The sequence below is a fragment of the Scophthalmus maximus genome, chromosome 7 (assembly GCF_022379125.1).
Source record: "Scophthalmus maximus strain ysfricsl-2021 chromosome 7, ASM2237912v1, whole genome shotgun sequence".
Lineage (NCBI taxonomy): Eukaryota > Metazoa > Chordata > Actinopteri > Pleuronectiformes > Scophthalmidae > Scophthalmus > Scophthalmus maximus.
Genome location: NC_061521.1, coordinates 19,614,492 through 19,634,111, shown reverse-complemented (window position 1 = coordinate 19,634,111; position 19,620 = coordinate 19,614,492). Strand labels below are relative to the sequence as shown.

The window sequence follows — 19,620 nt, the reverse complement described above, 5'->3', positions numbered from 1 at the left end:
CACTGTACTGCACTGCACTCTCTTGGGGAAGGTGGAAATAATTTCCTTCTTTAATTGAAATACATCTCGAGGCATTTTTTTTTTTCTTCCACAGTGGAAAACACCAGGACAAACTGGGGAAAGCGAGACGGCATGAGTGACATTTAGATTCATTTACTTGCATAGATTGCAGCAAACCGCCATATTGGCAGTGTGATTGTGGACTGTGTATTAAAAGGTTTATTTATTTTTAATTGTGTGTGGAGACACACTCATTCTGAGAAAAGATTAAAGTGAGATTGCTTTTTAGAAAGCAAAGCATCAGACCAAACATTAATCTGCTTTTGGAGCAAAAAGCCCTACACAAAGATGAGAATGAGTCTGACCTCTTGTGGTCTCTTGATGTATTGCCAGAACCAATTAGTAATTAGTAAAGGCAAGTTGAAAACTGCAAATTATATTTGATTAATCAAAATCTGAAATTTGAGTCAGTAAACATCTTTATTGTGTGACGTCCAAAACCTCAAAACGTATTGTCGGTGGCATGCAGCTTAAGGTCAGCAGGCGAGCAAAGGGAATCTGTCGTGGCAGCAGCTCAAGCAGACTTCCTACAAAATCAGCTTCTCCTTGTTCGCCTGGTTGGTCAGACTCTCCAGCAGACCCATGTCGTCCTTGTCTGGAAACACGATGGACATAAAGAATTGTCAGCTAAAGCACAATAAAAAGTTTTGTTTTAGTTTTTTGAGTTTAGTGGTTGAACTCTTACCAAAGACCACCAGGCTGCAGGAGCACTCGGCCACCCCCAGAGTGTTCTCCAGCACCAGTGTGTATTCTCCGCCGTCTTTGGCTGCGCAGGTGGGGATGACCAGGGTGCACACCCCGTTGGCCGTGCTGTGCCAGAACCGAGGGCAGTCAGAGATCTTGGATTCGCCTTTGTACCAGCAGGCCTGCGCAGGGGCAACCACGGACACACCGTTATCACTTTGGTGGGTAGGAGATGACATCAAAAGGCAAAGAAAAGTTCACATAGAATGTCGATGATCAATGCTCGGACGCGTCGCTCATACCCGTGGAGTCGGCATGCCCTGATAGGCACAGCTCATGGTGCAGTCGTGTCCCCGGCGAACAGCGTGGTCCTTGAGCGGCAGCAGGAAAGAAGGCTTCCCCTGACGCGGCGGCAAGGTGTATTCTCTCAACCGAAGGCTGCTGATGCACTCTTATGTGAACAGAGACACATTTTAAACGTCTGTTCGCAATAATTGTAATAAATGATGATTGAATAACGTGGAAAACCGCTCACCTTTTTCCTTGGCAATGATGAGAGGCTCCTTGGTGTCCAAGGGATCGCTGGCCCCGATAGAGTTGTGCGCAACGACCCTGAGGTGGTACTTCCTGCCGGGGAGCAGCCCCGTGACCGCGTACCGGCTGCTGAAGACGCGCTCGGCCACGGTGAACCAGGAGGCCGTGCCGGAGTCTCGTTTGAGGATGACATAGTGGGCTCCCTCTCTGTCGTCGGACAGGTCTGGGGAGTGGTCCCACTGCAGGGTCGCCGTGCCCGGAACCTCCTCCTCCAGGCGGAGGTTCTTCGGGGGGCGAGGAAAGTCTGATGAAAGGGGGTGAGCGCGCAATAAATGGCATTGATGTAAGTACCATGGAAGCAGCTGCAGAAATGCAAACCCCTCTTAAGTGATCAGTTGTTTGTCAAAATACAGTAAATTACCATTAAGAAAGTACAAAAAGGAGAAAAATAGCCTCTGTCACTGACCTGTGATCCTCACGCTAACGTCATAGTGAGCCTCCCCGTGGTCGTTCTTCAGGTGGGCACGGTAGACGCCAGAGTCCGATCGCTCAGAGGAGGAGATGACGAACCGGGAGTTGTCCTGGCTCTTGGTAATGACTTCCTTTCCTGTGGTGAGGACGCCATCTTTTGACCAGGTTACCACCGGAGGAGGTGAAGCCTGTGAGGGGGAGGAAGAGAATCGGCCTGTAACAGTACTCGCGTGCGAGTTCGTGCAGGTCATGTGGCCCGACGGAACATTGCTTGATTCTTCTCGGAGATTTACAGTGAAGCTGAGGTGGAGGCAAAGTGTGCTTCCAGCTCGGACCACCATCTGGTTCTTCAGCTTTCCCTGGAGGTCAAACCTGGGCGCCACTGAGTGTGAAGAAGAACAAAATGGTAAATAGCAGTAAACAAAAGAGAGTAAAGGGGACGAAGGAGACTACAAGAGAACACCGCCGCATTACCAGGTGGAGGCATGGCCGACACGCCTTCCGACAGCTCAGCGGTCTCCCCCACCCCTCCCTCGTTGACAGCCCGGACGCGGAGGTGGTACTTCATCCGCTCCTGAAGTCCTCCAACGGTGAAGGCCGTACCCGGGACGGGGAACTTGGACGCTTTCATCCACTCTTTGGCGTCTGCGGGGCGCACCTCCAGGATGTAGCCCGAGGGTTCGTCTCCGTGCTCGGGGGGTGTCCACCTCAGAGAGACGGAGGAGTTTGTGGAGTCAGTCACGCACAGGTTCCTCACCAGGCCGGGGGCACCTACAGCGGGAGAAAAAGGCGGACTTTAATTGTGGGATAGTTGGACGGGGAAGCAAAATGAAGGAGGCGGCCAAAGGGGCTCACGTATTGGGTCTTTGGCCAGCACTGCATTCGAAATGGTGCTTGGGCATCCTGCTCCGGCCCTGTTGACACCGGAGACTCTGAATTCATACTCCACATCGTCCACCAGCCCGTCCACCTTGAAATTTGTATCTGGACACAAAAATATACACACACACGGGGACACAGTTCGCAGCAGTTTGCCATGGACGAGGAAACATGACGGCTTGACATGAGGGGGGCCGAGTCTGACCTGTGAGCAGCTCCTTGTTGACCTGCAGCCACATGCTGCCGCCTTTCTTCCTCCTCTCCAGGTTGTAGCCCAGAACTGGGGCTCCTCCATCGCGGGCCGGAGGCGCCCAGCTCACCGTCATGGTGTTCTTGGTCACGTCGGACACTTGGGGCTGGGACGCGGTGCCTGGAGGCTCTGGTTAATTCAGCGAAATGAACAACGGAGGGTGTTGAAGTTTCAAAATGAGATTATTATGTTAATGGGTGATGATAATCACAAGGAGGCGAAACAACAACGAGAACAGTGTTGGTGAATACCCGAGACTAACCTCGGAACCTCTGAAAATATTTCTCTCTGACGCACTTTTTGAGGGAGGACTTTGATCATTTATACTTTTAAGTCAGCTCTCACCTACGGGCTCTCCTGCGCGCACCTCCTCCGTCTCCAGAGGTTCACTCACTCCCTCGGCGTTGACGGCTCGGATGCGATACTGGTACACCTGGCCCTCCGCCACTCTGTCATCACTGAAGACGGTGGTGCCGCTGTCCACCTCGCCAGCCCTGGTCCAGGACTTCTTGCCCGCCGCCCGCCGCTCGATCACAAAGCTGGTCACCTGCTTACCGCCGTTGTCCCGGGGAGCCTTCCACTTCATTTTGACACACTGTCCTGACGACTCGAGGAGCTCCACTTTCCCCTGAGGCGGCTTTGGGCGATCTAGACGAGAACGTGGTAAAAAAAAACCTGGGTTGGAGTATTTCAGGTCAAAAACTGCTTCAGCTTTGGTTTCCGAAAACACGCGTCGTCACCCACCAATCACGTTCAGATGCAGGTTGGCGACGGCGGTGCCACAGTCGCTCTTCAGACGGAGCATGATTGCACCGCTGTCCTCTCGCACACATCTGGAAGAAGGTGAGGAGAAATATTCAGAAATCGGTACTTTTCATTTGTGCGATCTTAATCCGCTCACCCACCTGCTGAGCACCAGGGAGGTGCTGTCAGCCGTCCTCTCCACTTTGGTCCTCTCATCCTCCATCACTTCAACCCCGTCCCTGTACCAGGTGACCTTGGGCGGCGGTTTGCCTCTGAAGGGGATCTTTATGGCGGCTGTCTGTCCCGCCTTCACAGTCACGGGTCGGGCCCCCAACAAGTCCAGCGCGGAAGAATCAATCTCTGGGGGGTCTGGGGAAACAGAGTTCACATGCGCCCGGGTCGGTTTTCTATTGATTGTTTGATACACTATGAGTTCGGTAGCTCCAGTAAAATCACAAGATGTCTGGCGACTCCTAGTGGTCAAAAAAAGACACTGTGGCAAACAAGCTCAACACAAGCACAGTAAAAGTGACAGAATTCGCATTTACTTGCATGTTCAACTCTACGACGGTGGCAGGAACTTGTCCCAGTGAGTATCTGCTCCACTTTTGAATACATATACTAATGTAAAGCTACAAACACACACACACACACACACACACACACTGACCTGCGATAGTGAGCACAGCCTCACTCTCGGCCCCCTTGGCTCTGAAGGTGTACTTGCCCTCGTGGGCATGAGTCACACCAGAGAAGAGCACCTTGTGGACGGCTCCCTGTTTGACCACCTGAACCCCACTCAGATCGGAAACCTGTCAGAAAACAAACACTGTTCTTTGTATTGAGTCGCCAACGGAGGCAATGAAGTAGAGCAAATGTTTTTGGGGATTATGACAGTATCTGAAAAAAAAAACACACACACACTTAGTATCAAGTGTTTGACATTGAGGGAAAGAAGGGCAAGGACCAAAGTCAGTCATTGACAGACGGGTTGTGCATTTCAGATTCAACATTTTCATCACCTCTAATTGGATCTCTTACCTCTTCTCCGTCCTTCAGCCACACTCCGTCCACCTTCTCGTCATCGAGCACAAGGCTCAGCTCGACGGGGGAGCCTGTCCGACACTGAGCATCTGACAGGCCACTCTTCACGGAGGCAAAGCGCTCTGCGGCGACGGAAAAGAAAGCGTATTGACTTTCTGAGTTCATTTCTCAGTCAGATGACCAGAGACAGACGGTTTTCCCTACCATCCACGGTTAGATTGGCAGATGTGACATATTCGTGCGTGTCATTGTCCTGAGTGCAGACGACAGAGTACTCTCCCCCGTCCGTCAGCTCGCAGTCCTCGACGGTGACCTCTGCCCTCCTGCCCTCGCGCGCGAAGATGTGCCGGCGGCTCGCTGCGACGTCGCGCCCATCCTTCAGCCAGCGCACGTGCACGTCCTTGGAGCTCATCTCGCACACCAGGTGGGCCTTACCTCTCTCCCGCACGCTGACACTCTTCAAGTGGCTGGTGAAGTGGATGGGAATCCCTGGAGAAAGAATGAGAAAGAAAAGACAAGACTGAGAAAGAGTGAAAGGGAGATATTTTGAGGGTATTTGTGGCCTTCAGCTGCACGACGCACTCCAAATGATGTCCTACAAACACATTGAGCTCAATCGCATCAAAAATTTAAAACGTAATCATAGAGTTGAAGTATTCACAAACTAATTGCGTGCCCACGTCCACAATCAGCTTTCTTCTTCATGTTCAGTCTCGCCGAATACAGTCGACCTTCATTTTTTGGATTATGCTTAAAGAAGAAGAAAGATGAAAACTCATGGCTCACTGTAATTAACACAACCCCAGTGACTGCGCTTTCCGTTCCTGTGACCTCGGAGGACGGCCCGCGTGTCCTTGCAAGATATTTACATGCCCCAGCCTGCACCTCGGGCAAGTAAACATCTTGTTAGACAGAGGCATAATAACGTGTTGTGGAGAGGGATTTGGATGGATTACTTTCAACTCGGCGCTCGGAGGGAGAATTTATTACACTGCCCACACGTCTTCATTTGGAAGATAGAGGGACGATGATGTTGTTCAGCGCGGCTATGAAGGAACGAAGCCTCCAATCTCAGGGGACGGAGATCTGCTCATCTCCACTGAGTCCGAGGGGGGAGGTTTGTTCCCTCAGAATTGCTAGCTCCACTAAAAGAGGAAGACACGGCTGCTCTGGGAGAAACAAAACAAAGCATAATAAAAAAAAACATTAAAAAAAAATATGACAGTGAAGCCCCGCGCTTGTCCGTACGCTCGATGAAAAGTGGCGCGGTGGCGGTGAGGTCTCCGATGCTGACGGCGTAGTCTCCGGTGTCACTGACTTTCACGTCCTTAATCTTCAGGGTGTAGGTCCGACCGTCGTCGGACAAGGTCACATCAAACTTTTCGTCCCTTTTTACTTCCTTTCCCCGCACCTGGAAAAACACCCAAGAGAAGGGTTGTGGGAAAACGATTTCCGTGATAGTGTGAATCTTCTTATGCCCTGAAATATCATATTTTCATGGACTGTTGGCAGCGTTTTCTTGTTCTATTCATCCAAGTAACCTACTGCAGATGCCAAAATCTCAAAGAAGACATTTCTGAATATCATCTCCTACATGGGATATAAGATGATTCTGTAAAAGTGTGATTAGGTCCCTTCAATTTGTCTTTCTGTGTCGGGATACAAACCTTCCAGATGAGCGGCGCATCTGTCCTCTTGGAGAGACGGACCTCAAACACGGCAGTCTGGCGCTCTGTCACTTTCTTCGGCTTGAAGTCGGACAGGAATTTCAAAGGTTCATCTGAAAGGAAGATGGGGGAGAAAAAAAAAAGGCTTTGTTATTATGTCAAATACTGAATCATGAGAGGCACCTCACGTAAAAAATTATACCATGCCAAATAACTGTGAGCTGCACAAGAGGTCTGGCATGACACACATCGGAGCTTTGATATGTGGGTGTTCAGAGACACATGGGACAACTACCACAAGGCTCCAGAGTCACCATTTTGTCTATCATGATGAAATGAGAGATGACAATCGGAAGCGGGAACTGACAATGACTGGAAAAAACACAGCACAGATCTGCAGGTCATTATGCTCATATCAAGCTTGTCCCCGTCTGTAAGAGAGTCTAATAAGTCCTGAACGCCACATGGCTCAGGTGCTGAGAGAGGAACAGCGTGTGGGAAAACAGTGGAAGTGACACTGAGAGTGGGTGGAGGCGATCGATGGCGACACTGTCTTTTTAAGTTACAGGCAAGTCGGTGGGGAGGACTTGACTCCCGTTCTGCACTCGCCTGTGACGTTAAGCCTGGCCGACAGCCTCTTGTGTCCGATCTGCAGAGCGTAGGTGCCCGTGTCCCCGAGGCCCACGCTCGAAATGCACAGCATGTGCTTGGTTCCCATCTGCTTCGCCTCGTATTTCTCGTGAGAGTACTGGATCCGCAGCAGCTCCGTGCCCTGGGTGGTAAATGACACGGCGAGATGAGGGGGGGACGGTGAATTGTCAATGCACTCTGCATTTATATAAGCTGCTCTACATCACAGATGAACCATTTTACCCATTTACACACACATTTATTCACACGGCCATTTGGGGGCTCAGTATCTTGCCCTCGGACACTTTGATACGCCACCCCGAGGAGCCCCTTATCAAACCACTGGCCCTCCCGCTCCCCGGCTGAGACTACAGCATGCAGTATATGTTTTTACCAGAAACCACTGCATCCTGATGTTTGGATCCTTCAGTTCCAAGACGGTGTCGAAGACGACGTTGGTGCCAACTTTGGCACTGATGTCCTCCAGGGGCTTTAACACGCGCACCATCTGGTAAAATAATCAAACATTCATTTGCATATAAACAAACCAAAAGCATTTTTTCCCATCCTCACATTAGCGGACCTGAGCGCGGTCATGTGATGGACTGGCTGTGTTGAGGGATAGTTCATTTTTTTTTACCTTCTTTTGTCCTATTTTTAAGCTCTCTCTTTTTCCATATCACATCCCCAACCCTTTTTCTCAGCCTGATGTGATCCTGTGGCATGAGAAAACACACTCTCGAGTGTGACAGGCCCACCTCCACCTCCACTTTCTTCTTCATCTCCTTCAGCTTCTTGAGAATGCCTCTGAAGTCGGTGAAGCCGTGCTCGGCACAGATCCTCTCGTAGTCCTTCCTGTCAGCTCCAGCCAGGATCGTCAACATCTCCTCCTCTGTGGGCGGCTTCCTCTCCTCTCTTTTCCCCACGCTGCAAAGAGAAGACCGCAGATGAGAAACAATGAGTGCGCATGTGTGTGTGTTTGTATGCATGTCTGACACTGCATCTGAAGGTGTCTATGTATGTGTGATGACAGCTCAAACGCCTCTGTGGCAGACGGTGGCGCTCTTTAAATCCCATCCTGTAGATATTTCTGGATGCATTGAAAAAAAAAGGGGGGGATCTGAGGGTGGATCAGAGAGCGCTCCATCAAACCTTGACAGGTTTTTCTGAAGCGTCACGGTTGCTATCAGACAACGAGGCTCGTGCTCCTACCGCTTCTTCAGCATCTTTTTGAAATCCAACGCTGGGTCTGGAAACAAAGACAGGCAAACTTTCATGCGCGGCATCCGAGTGACAAAACTTGCACGCAAAAAAACCACGACGGAAGCTTATCAACAACTGTCGGGACTGGAGCGGTTCGCGCTACATGTTGCAGGAAATTGGCACACTCACTCTCGGTAACTGCGAGGGATACGGAGCAAGTGGCGTCGCCGTGCTCGTTGGAAGCGATGCACTTGTAGACATCAGCATCGTCCAGGGCCAAGCTTTTGATCTAAAGGTGGAGGACACAGATTTAGGAGGTTAAATCAAATTTAATTAAATGGCTTATTACACTATAAGACCATTTAAAACTCATTATGTTGTCTGGACACTTTAAACCCCAATGCAGTACTTATTTAAATCAAAGGGAGGCAGTGTCACGCTACACGGCAGACATTTAGCACCGTCAACAGTCATCCCTCACCCGAGAAGCAGATGGCAAGGGGAGATGCATATGTCAGCACCCACTAGTTAATTGCTTTATAATAGCTATTTAGGCTTCACTTAAGCTCCCCGGCTGGTTCAGAGAAAGCGCTAAATCCACTCCAGAGTGGTTATAGATAAAAGGATCAGAGAGAGTTCTTCTTTTCTTCCAATCCACTTTCCCCCCTGATGCACGGTGTGCTGTCAGAGCAGACAACACCGAGATGTCAGGGCCCGTCGAGCTGCCCCGCTCTGTGCAAGAGTCTGGAGGCCAAGCATTTTGACCATATGCTGTCATTTTTGGGAGATATATTTCGGTTTAAATGCAGGTGGATTCATTCATTAAATCCATTGTCCGCTGGCCACGGCTTCTTGACTCGAATCCCGCCTGGTCGATCGCCTGACCTGACTGTCCCGCTGTCCAACAAACCCCCCCGTAACTATAGCCTCGAACCCCAAGTCAAGTCAGGTCTCTCCAGCCCTGTCGGTTTACATCTTTGTCCCTGTCCCGCCTGACTCTCCAGTCCAGTCAGTCAGAACCTTAACCCACTACCAAGTCCTCACCACAGAAGCAAATCTTAAAATGCAAATCTAAAACTGCACAACTTGTATTTTCAAATTGCACAAAAGCAGTCTTTGCACTGTAATTGTTATTGTGTGCAGTATTTGTTATTGTATATTGTAGTCTCTCTAGTTTATCTCATTTGCCTTAGATTCAGTTCTCTATTCTTATTTCATTTCTTATTCCCCTTGTGCTGCTACACTTCTGTGCTGATGTGTCAAATTTGAATTTCCCCTACGTGGATCAAAAAAGGTGAATTTCATCTTGTCTTATCTTAAAGCCAGTTCAAAGACCTTTAATTCAATAAACCTTTAATTCAATAAACCTTTACCTGCCTCCGAGTTCTGCAAGTTGAATCTTAACGAAACAAAACTACATACTATTTATAATGATAATAATAATAATAATAATAATACAAATCCTATAAAAAAAGGGCGTTACAGCAGAAGCAACTGGACTTCACCTCTAATCCAAGAAGGCTTGTTCAGTTCAAAGTAAGTTGTGGTGACACCCAGGCACTTAACCCTGCTTTAATTAATTCAGCGAGGTTAAATACCCGGGGGCTTCGCCACAACATATTCAGAACAGAAGAAGCCTCTCGGGTGAGAGGTGAAACGTCTTCAAGGAGCTACAGCCGAGTCCAGTGGCTCCAGATTCGACGTCGTTGTGGCTGACTGTTCCATCTTCTCTTCAATCACAGGCTCGAGTTTCCTTCCCCAAAGCGAGATCCCTTTCACAACGGCGAGGAAACGCGTCGAGCTACGTATTCGTGTCGTCAAACCTTGAGCACGTGCTGACTGTTGATGCTGTCACAGAAAGACTTCGCTGCCTCGGGCAGCGGGCCCCCGCTGGCTCGTTCCCAGCTCACGCTGGGCCGGGGATTCCCCGTCACTTTGGCCTTGAACGCTGCACCGTCGCCTATGGGTGACACGGAGACGCATCGGGTCAATGCCCAATATCTGCTTGGGAATATAGGCAGAATACTAACTGGGTTTCTTTTTCTTAGGAAGAGCCCAAAACAATTTAAAGATACCAGAGGACTGATGATGCATGTTTAATGCGGATCAGATCAACCTACTCTGTCTCTCTTGCCTTTCCCTGTTTTCCTTCTGACACCAGAGAGCCGCCGTTTAGCCCATGAATACTAATGCTGTGGCTTCTCCGCAGAGTTCTGCGAAAATTGTGACAGGCTTTCTTCTACAAGCCCCTTAATCTATAATTCACAGGTAGAGCCAGGGCGAATAAGGCTCAAGAACCCATAGTTTACACAGAACGGGTACTTGTATTCAACAGAAGCAGCCACGGTTTTCTTCGGCGGAGGTCACGAGCATCACACAAACTCTATTTAAGTGTCTTTGTGCTCTGTGTGTCTTCACCCTGCTCACACCCCGAGAGACAAATTGTTATCTGAAGTTTAAAGAAAACTTTTTTTTTTAACTTCCCAGTGGAGTTTAGTCATCTGAGGTTTCTAGGCAAACTGCGGGCAGGGATCTAAAATTAGCTTTGCACGTACTGTCGTTCTCGCACAGTCTCAAGGGCTCACGGTTGTTTCTAATGTGATGTGAAGAGAGATATGAGGGGATGCAAAGGGCATTTACGGAATTTTCAAGGCACCCCGAGAGAGAGAGGGGGGGGGGGAGAAGTTCACCTCACCCTCTTGGGCAGTGATGGGCCGCAGCTTCTCCTCGAAATCTGGGACAGACTCTCCCTTGGGGATCTGGGGGGTTCTCTGCACCTGGCTGAAGGACTCCACCAGGGCCGAGGCCCTGCGCTGAACCCCCGAGTGCTCTGAGGGCGTGTCGAGGACACGCACATCACAATCAGGCAAATTAAGCAACAGCAGACTTACATGAAAATGACTTTAAAGGTTTAGAATTTAGAAAAAATAAATAGTGTTTTAAACAGTGGGACTGTTAAGAATGTCACTTAAACGTCATGCTCTATTGATATTCATCAATGATACATCCTCTCTGTAATGATAACTCCATTGATAAATCCCATTACAAGGCAGATGGGGAGATTATACGCTCTTGATGAATAATTCAAACCTTCCAGGGTCCTTGGCAAGCCCTGGGACACTTTTCGCAATTTGTTGGAGCCTGTAGACGAGGTGAAAGTGGAAGAGCTGGAGGAGGAGGAGGAGGAGGAGGAGGAGGAGGAGGACACCTGCATCATCTGCTGCTCCATCTGCTCCCTTCTGCCCCCGGTGGCCTGGAGGAGCTCTGCTGCCATGTTGATGATGATGATGATGATGATGATGTTGATGATGTCAAGTTGGTGCCAATCTGGGCCCGGCTGTTGGCCTGATGACACAAAGACTGATGTGAAATGATTGTTGTGCAAGGGGCAGACAATGACCCCTGATTCGAGTGGGCCGGCGCGGCACAGGACAATACTAACTGTCCTCTCTAAATTCACACACTGACACAGATAATATCCTGCGCTGCATACTCGGACAGCGAAAGAGGATGTTCAGATGCAAACCTGGCCTCGCGTCTGCTTGCGTGTGATGGGACACACACACACATCTCCTCTCTGTCTCGCTGGTAATTAGGTTTGTGTTTTCAGAAGCACGCTCCAATTTTGTTTTTACTGAAACTCACCTCCCTTGCTCTGCTCGTCCCCTTGCTCTGTCGTCTTCCTTTCCACGGTGACAACAATAGCCCTTTTGCCTCAGACAGGCCCGTTCAACGTTTCAATTAAAAAAAGGCAATTCACACGACTGCTGTGTGAGATCAAGCTTTGTGCTTGTGCCACGGATGAGCTGATGAGCTCTTCCTCTCCTGCTGCTGATTTGGATTTGCTTCTCTCGCGTCCGGTCAAGCTGTGGAGTGGCGCGCATGTGCATCTTTGCCTGCATATGATGAATGCATATACTACCCCTGGCTGAAGGAAGAGTGTCGGACACATGTGTAAATCCACAATGCCAAGCATGAGCATCTCTTTGAAAAATATGTCACCCACTGTACCTACTGAAAAAGATCCCCACACACACACACACACACACACACACACACACACTGATATAAAGACATCTATATCTATAAGCTGGTGAAAAAAAAGAGAGGCAAATGCACATTTCACTTTACGAGCCAAAGAAATAATAAACCACAAGATTAGTGTCTAAATAGAAAAATGTAAATCCCCGAAAAACCATTTGTGTGAGCTTTGCTTCCTGCAGCAAACACGCTTCGTGTCGGGGGCGGTGAACTACTTTGTTGTGTCGACTTTGAGGTTAAACCCAAAGGAAGTTGGGTTTTTGTAAGCGACTGCGGCGACCGAACTCTTTGATGGTTCAACTACAGTCTGAAGGAGCAGCAAGTAACTTGAAGCGACGTCTCACTGCAGGTGAAACACAAGAACACGTCTCTGCCTGCCCTTCCCTCTCGGCCTCTTTGTTCGGCGTCCTTGGTCTCTCCCTCTCTCTGAGCCTCAGAGTATCCAGCCTGGCAAATTGCAAAATTATTTGGCTCTAGTATTTCAGAAAGAAAAAACAAGACAACCAAACTTACTTGCTACAGCAGAGCCTGTTCTCCCTCACAGATTTTGCCTGCACTCCAGGTCTCCGGCTCAACTGCTCCCAGCCCAAATGTCTCCTCTTATGATGCTCCCAGTCCGCACGCCGCTCCCCTCTCGGCGTGATCCTGCAGCAGCCCGGTCTCCTCTGACTCCTTTGGCTCCCTTTTTGGTGGATGAGCCGAGGCACCGGGCATTCAGCCTCGACACCTGCTGTGTCCCGTCTCTGGACAAATAAGGCTCTGGTGTGTTCAGGGACCTCGCCGTGCCTGTGCAGGGGCTGGATGAAATCATCTTGATGACGCTTCCCACAGGTCGGTCGTTTTGAAGGTCGACCCGTATTTTCCCCACGTCAACATTCTCCAAAGGGCCTGTGGTGATGGAGACTTTCTAGCAGGCTCCGTCTCTTGAGGCACATCTTATTTTTCCAGAGGCCTCAGTGCAGCATTACAAAAAATGCATCATTTCACAATTCCACCGTGCTGCATGAATTATACATCATCATTCACTGCTAGTGTGTGACCCTGTGTGTACTCCCTGGTGCCCTTCACACAATCTGTCGTGAGCCTGTCCGGCACTGGACCAGGCTGTTGTTATGAAGGTGGGGATTTGCTCAGACAAATCTAATCTTGCGTTCACAGTTTCGTATATCATGCTTTCTTTCCTATTTTGGACTTATTCAAAAATCTACCCCCGTTTCCTTTCTAGCTCCTGCCCTTGTGTGTCCTCCTCCTGGTTCCCCGTCCACACATCGGCTCCTGCTGCTCCCGCTGCCAGTGCAACCTAGATGATAATGTAAAAAAAAGAAAAGAAATCAGACATATTTATGGTGTTGAGATCTATAAATTGCTGCAGAATTTCAGACTACTTCCCTTTTCCTTCGTATTTTTAGGATTGTTTGGCCTTGGCGGTTGTACACGCTCCACTGGATGCCATTCTCTTTTCTTTTGAAGAGGCTAAAAATCGGTCTATTATTCTTGGTTAATTTGTTTTATTAATTCACTTTTGGTCCATTTCTATTCAAGTGTGACACCATAGCTGTTTTAGAAAAGAAAACTGACTGTAGTCGCACAGATCTTCACAGATTGCTCTTTTAATTTTGTTAGACCTGAAGTGGGATTGCAACACATACCTTTTGTGTGACATGGGTTTTTTTAATAGTTTTTTTCAAATAATATTCTCTATCCTCGTATTTTCCAGGACACGTTATATTTTCACACTGACTTTGGTTTTTCATAATTCACACCCATCTCACAGTGAATCCTCCCTTGTCAGACGCCATTAACACCCTTGTGCGAACACCGACAGTGTTGGTCGAGTTTTCTCAGTAGTCGTATTGTGTTCACAACTGAGTCCGGTTCTGTCAGAGAGTTTTTTCTCTCCACTGTCGCCAAGTGCTTTGCTCATTGTGGGATTTCTGGGGTTTTCCCTGTAATATCGTAATATTGACCTCACTATGTAAAGTGCCCTGAGACGAGGTATGTTGTGATATGGCGCCATACAAATAAAATTGAATTGAATTGAATTGAATTGGTGTCATCATTAGTTATCATCTTATTTTTGTGCTTTATTCTTTAGTTTGATAACACTTTGGAATCAGGTCCAAACAATCCAATGAGGGAACAATCAAAAGAGCAAACCAGGACACTGCCAATTAATACATACAGTACGTAACTTTAAATGGAGAACTGTCAGTTAGATTCATTTCTTAAGAATAAATTTGAAGATAATCAGACCACAATTAAATCACTGTTGGATAAGTCTTAATGACCTACAGTCAGTAGTTAACAATTGATCCTTACCAACTTCATGTTGCTACTGATACATACAGTGACATGCAGCTACTGAGTTTTAATCTACTTTTAGTGCATTAATGACACGAGCTGGTGTAGAAAAGGAAAGATACAACAGAAAAAAATATATGCTTATTTATCACATGAATGATGATGATATTAACAATCACACCTAGCTGTCATAGTATTAACTGATGATATTCAACTCACTGAAGTACATCGTGATTGGCTGGGGTTCCATCATGAAGACTTCCTCCTCCCTGTCATCGACCTCTCCAGGGGCTAATCAGGGGCTTTTCCACGTCGAGGCAATGCTTCCAGCTCATTTTTGGAAATTGGAATAAATACAACATCGCTACTTCACCGACTCGAATACGATGTTCTCTGGGAGGAGCAAGTCACAGGGGAGACCGACTTGGCCCCAGCACTTTCACGATCTCACACAGTGTCAGAATTCAAATGTGGGAAATATTCCTTGTTCAATTATCAGAGTCGGGTGATGCATGCGTGTTTTACTGCAAGTTGGGACTACTTGTCATGGATATGGTGCTCATAGATGACAGCAGGAGCTCCTGAGTGTGATTGTTTTTGTTTGAATCCGACAGAGATAGACAGATACAGAGAAAGAAGGAGAGATAGGACATAGAGAGCCCCGTTGGCATTACTTCCCTTTAATCCTCTTTGCGCAACACCTGGCTGGCATACTAATGATGGAGAAATGACCTAGATTTCTGTCTTGGCACATTTACACCCACGGCACAGAACAATGAATGACTTGGATGGATTTTTCTTTTTTTGCTCTTTCCCGTCATTTGTTGAATCTGAGAATGAGGCCAAGCATGGACATTCGATCTCGATGACGGACACACCCGTGACACACTACAACGGTTGGTCTCAGATGTCTGAGCTTTCTCGCTGGCCCTGCGACGAACCCAATCGCTGCTTGGAGAAAGAGGCTGTCGAGGCTTGTCGACAAAAGTCACTCTGTCTTCCGATGATGCCCACTTCGTCGGGACAGTCTCCTCAGAACAAAAACACTTTTTAACTGAGAACACTTTTTGTACCGTTACTGTGTTTAGACACTTTATCTGCTCACGATAACAGAGCACAACACCACTGACAAGGTCTGATGTGTCCTTTGCTGCAGATGGGCAGGGTCACCCATGTGGGTGATTGGGCTCCTTACTCTTAACTTTGCGCAGACAGAAAGAGAACCCTGCATAATATGTTATATTCTGTATGGCAGCAGCTGAAACTACGTGATGTAAAACCCCTCGACATCTCCGGAGACATCCAATTTTCATATCTGTCTAACTGTATTATTGAAGAAACAGCTGCAGAAAAGTGTGTGTGTGTGTGTGTGTGTGTGTCTGGAAGGAGAAATTATTAAATTCGACTTTTACCATATGAAACTATAACTTTTTAAACACTTCTACCATTACAATCGAATTCGAGGCATAGTCCCACTGTACAAAACTGTAGAAACACTTTTTTCTCTTCCTGAAGAATCTTCTCCTCTCCCCTGATCCGTGCTCCCCTCGGTTTATCTCTCTTCATCTCCAATCTGCTCTCCTCCTCATTCCTCTTCATCCCTTGCCCTCGCCTCTCCCCGACTCCTGTTTCCCTCCTTACTCATCCGTAAACACGGAGGAATGTTATTTCCCCAGAAGGAAAATTCAATAAGGGCACAGAGGAACTGAGAGAGAAAATGCCGCTCCGCACCTGTTTCGGGGAGGAGGGGCAGCCATAACTGATCTGGTGGGATGCAGGAGGCAAAACCCCCTTAATCCCTGTGACATTTTAGCTCAGACTTCTCATCAGAGCCTGCAGGTTGCTGTGCTGCCCAGAAGAAAAAAAAGAAAAGAAGGAAGGTTAGAGGTCTGCAGGACGTTGAAGGAGAGGAAGGCGGAGGGGACGGAGACACGGGCAGAGATGGACCGAGAAAGACAAGCAGCTGTTGGATTAGTCACAGGAGGGAAAGTTTGGGAAGCTTGCGTGTCTTGAATCAGATGAATTGCTGATTAAAACTGTGGCAGCCTCGATGAAGAGGCCAGTTTCTCGTCTCTTTCTTGTCTGCAATCACATCTTATCTATTCAAAATGCAAACACCGTCGCGCCTCTGCGCTGATGCCCTCTGCATACTGAGTCCTCAGCGGTGCCTTTGCCCCTCGGCTGTGCTCGGCGGTATCACAACCTCAGTGCCCCGCCCTTTGACACCTGTCTCAGACAGCTGAGCGTTCACTCCTCCCCTGTGGGCAGCGTCTCTGCAAGACCCCATCAGGCTGCAGCTCCTCTACCTCCACCCAGCCCCCACCTTGAACACCCTCTCTCTGTCCATATCATTCCTCCGCACACCGACTCCCCCCTGGATTCAAACGCCGGGATCCCCCGGGGGGCATGGACCCTGGTGCCAAATGTTTTCTGCAGGCATGAAAGAGAGGGGGGGGGGGGGTAAGACAGAGAGAGAGAACATGAGATAAATTTTAAACTGCAGAAGACATGCAGCTGAATGTGAAAGTGGTTCGGATAGTGTAAAACCTTTCCTTTGGCCAATTTACGCCTCATCCTTCTGCTACGCGCCAATAAATGGAGCCGTGCAGCGTGTGAAACTTTCTGTCTACCTTTAATGCAAAGTTAAAACAGTGCAGGTCCCTCGCTGTGCGTTGGACGCCCGCCCGCCCTCGGATGAAACAGAAAATAACAAGAGGAAAATAGAGGCTGAAAATCAGGTTCACTGACTGAGCAGAAAACAGGGTTGTTTTTGCCTTCCCTTTGACAAAAACAAGTCAGACGATCAAACATAAAAAGGAATCAGGACCTCAAAAGGCACAATGATGTCCTGCAGCCAGGAGAGAGAACAAAAAAAGAAAGAAGAAAAAACACAAAACAGTGCATGAAACTATTTGATCAAATGCTTTGGATGACTTTCAAACCCAGTGTGTGTGTGCGTGTGCGTGATGTGTGTCTGATGTGTGTGTGATGAAATACCTTCAGTTTTCCCAGCAACCGCCCAACGAAGGTGAGTGCTGTGAAGGTTTTTTTTTTTTTTTTTTTAGGTTCAGTGCAAATGATGTTTGGCTGAGGTCATTCACTTAACCAATTCATTTCAATACGGCCCGTGGTGAATATACCTTAAGCATTTCATCTACGCTCACAATGTTTGCTCCGAAGATTACATTATTAATCCACGGAGGACAGGGGATTACGGATTGTTGTAGTCCGACACATTCAGAAGGCACAGCCTGGGACAAACTAAATTGAGGTCATACTCTTGTGGGGGCCAGGTTGCGAGTCCTTTGATCCCTTTATCTACATTCTCATAGCTTACCATGCAGCTCCAGCTGGATGATTGGACATGTATTAAAGTGGGGGATAAACCACATGTTGGATGCATTTTTGTCCAATGTGATATTAGAAGGTAAACCTGGGTGTGGTTTTTATAATCTGCGAAACTAATCCTAAAGTATAGTTTGGTGGATGGTGAGATGGAAAAAAAAGCATGTCAACTTATTTCTCTACATGTATTTTGCCCCATAACAGACAACCAACCTTGCTTTAACGACGAGGTTACTGAAGGCTCACTTGATGTAGTCATTGCTCTTCTGTCTTTGACCAGAGGGGGGCAGCCGAGCGCTCTTGCTGGCCGGCGAACACAGACAAGCACACATTAAACATTATGATTTTAGCCTCCAAATTAAAACAAATCTATGAAGTATCTAAATCATACTCTCTTACATATCAGACTGAAGTAAAAAATAATATACAATACATTACCTGTTGTTTTGGTGATTTCAGGATGGGGAAATTAATGTACCTGGGGAGAACATGACAAGAAATAAATAAATAAATAAATACTCATTTGAACTTTCTACTCCCAAAACTAATTACACAAAAGGATAATTCGTGTGCACAGTTAGTTCTTTTCAGCCTTGCTCACTCATTTATCCTGTGAGAGGGGGAGGATAATGGCCCATATTGCAGCAGTAGTTGTATTTTTGTTCAGAAAACGACTTATCATTGTTCATCGAATTGACAGCGGGGACTGAATGGAAGGGGGGAAGGGGTGGTGGAGGAGGAGGAAGAGGAGGAGGAGAGGGGGGCCTAACAAGTTCCCATAGGCTTGTGCGCTCGGCTATTGGACGGGCGGATCACCACTCGCTCGTCGTCCCGCCCCCTCGCAGCCCTTCGCGGGCTTGCCATTGGACGCCGCGTCCGCGCAGGTTAGGTTGCTCCTGCAGCGTCAAAGATGTTCAATTGATGGGCGTACCGCGCTGTGTGCAGCGAGAGGAGGATACTCTCTTTATGCGTGCTCCATTGTAGCTAAAAAAACCCAAAACATGTTCTCCCCCGGCTCCGTCGCAGCTCGCCGCCGAGACGCCTTCTTCTTCTTCTTCTGCTGGAGCTCAGCCGTCTGTTCCTCCTCCTCCTCCTTCTCCCTGCGCGCGGTGACGAGCGAGTTCGGACGATGCTATCGCGGCGTTTTAACCGGGAGAGAGAGCTCATGACAGAATAACAACACGGGGCAGCAGCAAACACGTTATCGGTGTCTGTAGATTCTGTTTTCATCCGGATTTGCTGGTCCTTTTTTTTGTCTGTTTGAGATCGTATCTCGGACACTCGGGCACTTCAGGGGGAGAATTGGATACAGGAAAACAAACAAAAAAAAAAACGATGCACCTGCCGTGAGCCTCGATCGAGCACATGGGAGCAATCATCCGCTCGGCGGACCCTTCCAGTTGTAAAGTCGCATCCGGGCATTTCTCTACCTAACAACCCCTCCGTCGCCATGGAGCCACCGCGGTTCTCCATCTACACCTTTCCAACGTCCGCCCGTCGCGGCGCGGCGTCGAACCTGGCAGCCGAGTGCGAGGAGGAGGAGCAGCAGCAGCAGCAGCAGGGGGAGGATGACAGCTGATCGCCCCTCCTTCCTTCTACCGGGGGAGAAAAAACCCAAAGCGCGCTCCATCCGAAAGAGCCACAGAGAGTGTCAGCTTCCAGCCGCGGGTCACAATAGACGCAGCTCCGTGTCACGTTTCTCCGACGGGACGGGAAGGCATCGTTTAAATTACACCCCACTCCGCGGGACGGGGTGACCGGAGCACC

The 19,620-nt window shown here is 48.4% G+C and overlaps 1 protein-coding gene across 5 annotated transcripts; it reads right to left on the bottom strand.

The window, feature by feature from the left end:
* Positions 1-60: 60 nt before the first annotated feature.
* On the bottom strand, positions 61-19,599 carry LOC118315101 (immunoglobulin superfamily member 22-like). Of its 5 annotated transcripts, none has more exons than XM_035642103.2 (30): positions 18,785-19,599; positions 18,292-18,331; positions 18,067-18,156; positions 14,728-16,938; positions 12,721-13,507; positions 11,257-11,511; positions 10,862-10,996; positions 9,990-10,126; positions 8,356-8,455; positions 8,176-8,212; positions 7,722-7,890; positions 7,358-7,471; positions 6,943-7,105; positions 6,334-6,446; positions 5,915-6,077; positions 4,871-5,155; positions 4,664-4,788; positions 4,293-4,434; positions 3,784-3,991; positions 3,623-3,711; positions 3,224-3,526; positions 2,834-3,007; positions 2,605-2,733; positions 2,224-2,520; positions 2,043-2,131; positions 1,745-1,937; positions 1,280-1,582; positions 1,047-1,195; positions 746-926; positions 61-655 (listed from the first exon to the last, which is right to left on the bottom strand). In XM_035642103.2, the coding sequence occupies exons 6-30, from the start codon at positions 11,438-11,440 to the stop codon at positions 588-590; spliced, it is 4,050 nt and encodes a 1,349-aa protein (XP_035497996.2). In that variant the 5' UTR covers positions 11,441-11,511; positions 12,721-13,507; positions 14,728-16,938; positions 18,067-18,156; positions 18,292-18,331; positions 18,785-19,599; the 3' UTR covers positions 61-587. The 5 variants fall into 5 exon arrangements, with proteins under 5 accessions (XP_035497996.2, XP_035497997.2, XP_035497999.2 ...); XM_035642104.2 differs by having other exon boundaries at positions 19,195-19,599; XM_035642106.2 differs by having other exon boundaries at positions 18,067-18,152; positions 19,195-19,599.
* Between the last annotated feature and the right edge of the window lie 21 nt (positions 19,600-19,620).